This window comes from Chaetodon auriga, chromosome 7 (assembly GCF_051107435.1).
Source record: "Chaetodon auriga isolate fChaAug3 chromosome 7, fChaAug3.hap1, whole genome shotgun sequence".
In the NCBI taxonomy this organism is placed as follows: domain Eukaryota; kingdom Metazoa; phylum Chordata; class Actinopteri; order Chaetodontiformes; family Chaetodontidae; genus Chaetodon; species Chaetodon auriga.
In genome coordinates, this window is record NC_135080.1 from 12,590,658 (window position 1) to 12,598,423 (window position 7,766).

The 7,766-nt window shown below is 42.4% G+C and overlaps 1 protein-coding gene across 1 annotated transcript; it reads right to left on the bottom strand.

The window, feature by feature from the left end:
• Nucleotides 1-2,348: 2,348 nt before the first annotated feature.
• c1qtnf5 (C1q and TNF related 5) lies at nucleotides 2,349-7,451 on the bottom strand. Its single transcript, XM_076734285.1, has 3 exons — nucleotides 7,116-7,451; nucleotides 4,256-4,500; nucleotides 2,349-4,171 (listed from the first exon to the last, which is right to left on the bottom strand). Exons 2-3 carry the CDS (start codon nucleotides 4,485-4,487, stop codon nucleotides 3,651-3,653), a joined length of 753 nt encoding a protein of 250 aa, XP_076590400.1. The 5' UTR covers nucleotides 4,488-4,500; nucleotides 7,116-7,451; the 3' UTR covers nucleotides 2,349-3,650.
• Nucleotides 7,452-7,766: the final 315 nt, after the last annotated feature.

The window sequence follows — 7,766 nt, forward strand, 5'->3', positions numbered from 1 at the left end:
GTGGCTGCAGACGGCGTCATTGTTGTTGAACAGTGGTGCAACACTGCCCCCTGCTGGACAGACGCGGTACCGTCACGGCAGCTTCGTCAAATCATATTTTTCTTTGAATAGATCCAGAACTTAGTTAACGCCTACACACACCTTTAGTTTTAATTTGGAGACCCTCTCGCTGAGGACAACGTGGCAATTTGGGGATTTGAGGACCTGAGGAGTTTATGTTCAACAATTACTCACAAGTTACACATGGTGGGTTTTGATGAGTATTTTTAAATGTCCTTACAATGTAGTCCAGGTATGACATGTTTATTTCTTTGACTGTTTTTCAACTGAGACTTAGATGAGAAAACCAACACAACTTACCAATCACGAGCACTGCTCAAAACGCCAACATTTTCTTCTCAATTTCTGCCCTTCTGTCTTGTAAAACGTGTAAAATCCTACATTAACTTTTCAAAGGATCGTTTCCAGGACAGCTTAAAGCGACAGCTACGAGTTTTCTCCATACATATGAGTGTCCGTCACATTCAAGCTCGTGCCAACAATTCACACAATACTGGTTAAGCCTGTCATCACCAGGTAAATCTCTCTGTAACCTGAAGTTTTTAAATCTTTTAAATCCATGGCGACTTTCCCGCGCTCGTTCGCCGGAAGTGATGTATGCTACGTTGATCGTGACTTCCTGGAGTTTCCACTGGCGGTGACGGATTATCGAAAAATCAAATTTGGGTAGAAATGAAAGAATTTCTTCAGTACAGGCTATAGATAATCATATTGCGACACAAAACTACGAAAATAAAATTTAACTTTAAAAATAATAAAAATAAATAAATAAATAAATAAATAAATAAATAAATAAGATAAATAACTGTTTTACAGGCAGTACGGAAGCCGAGAGAGGCCGTGCCTTTTAATGCTATAATAATCTCGAGATCGGGAGTGAATTATGTCGTTATTTTGAGATTTTATTCTCGTGGTAACGGCTTAATTTGTTGTGTTATCTCGAGAAGATTAATGGTCGATTTTTCGAGATACGAAATTTTTGACGACATAATTTCTCTGCTTCAGCGAGCAGCTGCTCAATAAAGCCTGTAATAATGGCAGGGGCCATCCCACTGTACACAGTGACCCCACAGCAGCTCTGCAGCCTGCTGAGTGACCCAGACTGTTGTCAACAAATTGATGGCATAGCCAAGTTGGCTGGATGTCGTGTAAATGAAAACTGACCACTCCTGCTGAAGAAATGAAAGATTGGTTTCTGAGCAGATGGAAGCTGCTAAAGATTGATGATGTAAATTAAATCATGACACTAAACTGGAACAGCAAATTACCTTCTGATGCCTTGATTAATAATGTGTATTCCTCAATCTGACATTTCATCTTAAATCAGTCGCTGCAGTTGTCACTGCACCATCTATGCTATCGATTATCCTGTTATCTCGAGACAACAAAGCTTGTGATAACAAAATAAACTTGTGATCTTGAGACCACATGTTTAAAAAAAATAATAATTGCAAGCACAGCCATTCTTGGAACTTGCTTATATTTTCTAAAACCCTACAAACATATGGCCGTGCCAGTCTGTCATGTTATCTTAACTACATTGTATCTGCATCAAGACTTTAATCCGGACGTCAAACTCTTCCTCTCCTTCACCCACACAGACGCCTGTCCACCAATGACAGCTCTGTCTCTCAGGGTGATGTCACTGTCTGCTCGGCCATCAAGCAGTTAGAGAGCGATTTACAGGCCGTGAACTAATGGAAATATCTTATTGATGCCAGGGGAAGATTGATTAACTCCCTGCTTCTCTCATTCTTCCCTCGAGGGAAAAGTTACGAGGATATATTTAAAGCTTAATTATGTGTAGGAGTCTCAGGGAGTGAAGGGAAAATAACATTTCCTCATGTGTGAGGCAGCAGGCAGTGAAAGACTTTCTTGGATTCTGCTCTTGTCAAAGTGTTTACCCTCCTAAATAAACAGCACAGCCTCGAGAAAAATGTCAAGGCTCACTGGGAGAGCTCAGCTCAGTAAAATAATCCATGCTGTTATTGTTTTAAAGTATCATCGGTGATGGGAGGAAGGAGATGACTCGCCTCAACCAGCTCACAGTGTTGAAATGTAGCTGGAGAGTCTGTCAATGCACTTACAGGGTTTGGTGAAATCATCAGGCAAGAAGTAAACAGAGTAAATCCAGTGGAAAATGAACATTTTCCAGCCTTTTTCGTTTGGTATTTACTTTGGTCGTGCTTTGCCTTTGGGGATAAAAGCCAGAGAGTTGGGTGTTGGATTTTATTGATTAAAGTGCCACGTAGAAGTTAATAAATCAGGGAGAGGTGGAAAGGAACTCACTTATTTGGAGGTACTTGTACTTTACTGAAGTATTTCCATTTTATGCTGCTTTATGCTTCTATTTCACTACATTTTAGAGGGAAACATTGCAGCTTTACGACACTACATATATTCAGCAGCTGCTGGCTGCTTTTCACATGAAGATCTTACATTCAAAAAAACATATACATTAGTAAAATAGGATGTGCTGTTAAAGATTAAACCTGTGTTTTGGGCTTGTGAGTCCTTACTTGTCATGTTTTGAACATTGTGAGCAGCTACAACAGAGAGTTATGTCCCCTCTAAATGTCTCAGATAGTTAATGAGATAAAATGAATAAATCAAAGGAAAAGAAGCAGAGAAAAGTATGAAACTGGCCCATTAATCATCTCATGGCCCCTCAGATTTCTCCTGTTACATTTTGGATGAGGGTGACCTCTACGTTGGACACCACTGGATTGATACCAAACTGTATATAAAGCAGTGACTTGTATCAAAGCATCTGTGTTAACATTCTAACAATGTCATATATAATAATGTTCCATTCAATGGGACCATTGTTCTGCAGAATGAACACTTGAATCAATGAATGAATACTGCTGAGAATCCCTCTGTACATGAGTAGGGGTTTAGATGCAGGATTTAATGTGTGATGGAGTGTTTTTACTCTGGACTGTTGGTGCTTTCATTAAAGACTCTGAACACTTCTTCCACCCATGCAGTTACACGTCTATCTAACAGAACAGCTGTGTGCTCACGCTGGCACGCTGTGAGGAAGTGCCACAAATATCATGTTAAAAGCCTTCAACTGACTCACTGCAACAATTAGTAAAACTGATCTCCTCACATGTGTCAGCAACCAGCATAAATATGGCCAAGAACATATCAGTCATGTGTGTTCCAAAAACTATGATGATTTATTCATTTTTTTTTCATGTTCGCTGTGCAGAAAGTGATGGGAAACGAAAGTGCAATCATCTCATAGAAGCTGTTTGAATTTGTGGGCAGGAGCTGGCTGGAGGCCGTCGTCACAACATCTGTTACAAAAATTAAGAGTCACAGTTTAAAGGCTGCAACTGAAGAGCAGACACTGGATAAACATGACTGCTCCGTGTGTGTACCTCACACTTCACCAGGATGGTATGTGCCATTCAAGTAACATCGCCTGGTGTGTTTTCTACTTCTTACATAAACACAGATGTACCATGTCACGTCTTATTCGTGTGTCTTTATCCAGAACTTCTCAATTAGAAAACAAAAAGGAAAGGTTTTGCTTCATTTCCCAAAGTGGGATATGACTTTGTTGTGTTCAGGAGCACATGTCATGCAAAAACAGCAGAGTTTTTCCAGTCTGAGTAAACCAGGAAGCCGGTGAAGGTGCTGTCTGTCTTGGTGCTGGAGTAAAATCCATTGTATTCTGTCAGAGCCATCTGGACCCACACCTGGTCGCCAGGGATGAGGTGGAGCAGGGAGCCGCCTGACAGAGACGCCGGTTTGGGCCAGTTGCCGTAGAACTGAAAATAAGATGCCACCGTGTGTGCGTTTTTCATCAGGTCAAACTGGAGGCTGGCGCGGTAGACTGTGGCGTGGACGGCAAAGTAGTAAACTCCAGGGACTTTGCAGGTGAAGCGCCCCGTCTCTGTGCTGTAGTCGCCCTGTTCGTTGAGCATGATCTTATCGAAGCAGACTGTGTCGCCCACAGTGAGGGGCAAAGCGTGGCCCTCGGAGAGTTTGGCACTGAAGGCTGACTTGGGGGCCACTGCACACTCTCCTGGCTGGCCCCTCTCCCCTTTCTCTCCTGGGTCACCTCTGTCCCCCGTCAGGCCTCGCACTCCTGTCTCACCTGGAGAGGAAGAGGAGCACAGATGTGAGCATCCGCTGTAGACAATTATCACATACTCACACATGAATAAATCAAATGGAGCACCTGAGTCTCCCCTGTCCCCCTTCTGTCCCTTCTCCCCCGGAGCAGCATCTCTCCCGTCCCTCCCGTCTCTCCCTGGTTGACCAGGACTGCCATGACCTCCAGGAGAGCCCGGGATGCCAGGGTGACCAGTGCACAGACTGGGAGGGATCTTGTTGTCTTCTAACTGGCTGGAAAGATGGACTTGGAGGAGTAGGATTGAGTGCAGCAGGGGCAGCAGCCTGAGCGAGGTCATTGCAGTGTCTTGGCTGAGAGAGAAGAGAGAAATATGGAGACATTACTTTTACAAACAAGTCTGTTGCGGAGCAACACTGCAGTTTGAACTGGACCACATATGATGGCATAACAGTGAACAGATGAAACAAAATGGCACCACAAGTGGCACCATAAACATCACTTCAAATCAAACACGATAAGATTATAGACGCAGGGAGCAGCACATAAACATGCTGACTTGAGGGTTTTGCAGCATAATTTAAGGACTTGCAGACGTATTTTCAGTTTACCTTCTCTTGTCAAACAAACTGTGTTACAGGCCTACCAAAGCCTCAGCATCAAATGAATTTAAAGACCATTGTCCTCTCAGGCAGACCTGCTGCAATACTAGACCTTCATGGGAGTCGTGAGTCAAGCACACTGACATTAAGTCCCAAAAGTGCCAGGAAAAATGGGCTAATTTTAAAAAACTGGGGATCTATCATTTTAATCACGCACTTCATGGGTATTAACAGAGAAAAATATCAATTAGAATAATGTTTTTTTCCAACAAATTCCTTACGTGGAAATAGCCATATTACATTACTGAGTTGGCATTGTTCATTAGATGTCAGCGCTGCCAGAGCTGTAAGAAAAGAACCAGTAATTCAGAAGAGATTACAATCTGAAAGCATAGTGTTTGAAAGGTAGACTCTGCCTAAAATCTAATGGCTTTAGATATATTAAAAACATGCCTGAGCAGAGATTTTTGCAGAGATTTGACTGTAACGTAAACACCAATGAGGAACTTGTGTTGTATTAACACAGGTGCAGCTTTTGGTTCCAGCCAATGATTCAGCGTCCTCAAATAATGGGTTGAGAGTCATGGCACTAAGAACGGCATGCTCTGTTCAGAGAAGACACGTGATGGGAAAAACTGACCATCACTGAAAGACAATTCTAAGAACAGCAAACACAAAAAGAGTTCGTTTTTTCTGCAAACATCAGAAATCCGTGTACACAAACATCTGTTTCTAACACACCATGTGTATGAAGGCTTCAAGTTTCTCTGAGAGGAAAAAAAAAATCTCTGTTTTTCGATTCAGGAGGCTGAAAACAAGACAAATTCCTGAATTAATGATGAATCATGCCTTCAAAACAAAACACAGCACGCTTGGTTTCTAAACAGGTGTGTCCAATAAAAGTTTGATGAGATGCTGAATACCAGACGGCCTGCTCAGTAACTACTCACGGTCACACCTAAATGTGAAAGATTCATCCTCAAACTCACTCTCTCTCTTTTTCTTTCTGTCTACGTCTGTTTGCTGTTTGTGTCTGAACCCAAATCAAGAGCCTTAATCCTCACTTGAGCCTGCTTGGACAGTATGAAAGGTATCAAATTGTACACTTACTGCTATGCAACCTGCATAAAAATGAGTATGTTTGTTTTGCAGCACCCTTGTTTTTCTTGCGGGGCTTTTGGTCAGGAGACACCAGCTCGTCTCGCCCGTTTGGCCGTCTGTCTGGGAGCAGGACAGGCGTCACGGGACCATAAACTGAGCTGATGAGCTGAGCAGGATACCAGCTTCTTGTGGGACTCCAGCTTTATGGTTTACTAATGAAAACTTGCTGTTTGTGGTGCATGAAAATGATGAGAAAGAGTTATTGTCATCTATCTGCAGGACCCCTAATTGCATCTGAGTGCTTACATCCACATAAAGGGGGGGGGGAGTACAAGCAGAAAGAAAAAGAGGAACAGTGAGGAAAAAAAAGAGGAGGGAGAAAGAAATGCATGTCAGCGTTCCTGGCAGAAGAGGAGAGCAGACAAGAGGACAAATACTGAGTCTGAACAGCTGTCCACCACCACTCCTCAGTAGCCCTCAGATGATTGGAAACATGCTTTCAATGATGAATTAAAAAAAACACTAAAACAAATGAATCCAGTCTCCATTTTTTTTATTAGTTCAGTTGTTTGGATTCAACCTGTAGACTCTGCGGCACCTGGACGGTTGAGATGAACTTCGTTCAAAGATCTGATTTCCCTGTGGGACATAAATCAAAGAGCCCCAGCAGCCACTTGGAAGAGTTTGGCATTTTGCCCGGAGACCAGCTGGAGTTCACTGATATCATCCATATTTACTGTAACTCAGAATCAGACTGTTAAAGGCAAAGCTGCCCATTAACTTTAACCCCGTATTGCTCAATAATACCCTTATCTGATGGTGGGAAGTACTGTAACCAAGTACATTTACTCTTATCTACTTAAGTGAAATTCTGAGCTACCACATTAAAATACTGCATAAACTTCAATGCATCAGTGACAATAATCTATACATTTAATATATAATAATTCTGCTTCTTAATGGCTACTTTTGTTTTCATACTTTAAGCACAATTTGCTGATACTTTTACTGTAAATAAAGGATGTGAATACTTCTTCCTCCACTGCTTTAAAGTTTTCTTTGTAGTCCAGCTCAACAGTCATATCTACACAAAACACAATGATGCACTTTGGTGGTCTCAACACTAAAGCCCTCAGACGTACCTCAGCCCTGCATGCAGACATGACATGAGCAGATTTCACCTGAGTGCCCTGAAGTTCAAAGCCTGAGGAGCAGCTTTTACTCACGTTTTACTCATGTTAGCTCAGGGAAAAAACAAAACCTACCAGATGATGATGGTGAAGTCTTTGAGAGCTGCTGCTCTGTGTCGATCCAGTGAAAGCTGTTCCTCCCAACCAGAGAGTCTGGCTGGGAAAAACTGAGAGGAAATGGTAATGAAATCCAATTAGAAACTGGGGTGGGTGGGAGAGGAGGAACCGAGGGTGGAGGAGAGCGAGAACAGGGAGGGTACAGAGGGAAAATATTTGATGTTTGTCCAGCACAAATAAAAGAGAAAATATCCAACTAGAAAACAAAACTGCGACAAGATTAATACGAAGGATGGGATTTTAGAGGGACGAGAAAAGTTATGGGGAGGATGATAAATGGTGGAATGTTTGGGTGATTGCATAACAGTGTTTGGGAAAGTCTCCAAGATCCAACCACAGAGAGTTCAGAGGGCTGTGGTCCGAAGAGGCAAGTGTCACCACAATAAACTGCAGCTGAAAATGAGCTGTTCTGCTCACGTTATTACACTAAAACGCCGCAAAGACAAGAAAGAAAGGTGAAGAGAGGCAAATACAGGCAGCAGCTAACATAAAGGGAAACAGACGCACACACATTCAGATATTCTTCTCTATGTGGGTTTCGTTGTCTGAGGCCGTTTGCTCCATCCAGACAGCATCTACTAATATCAGTCTTCCACTCTCTGACAGTAA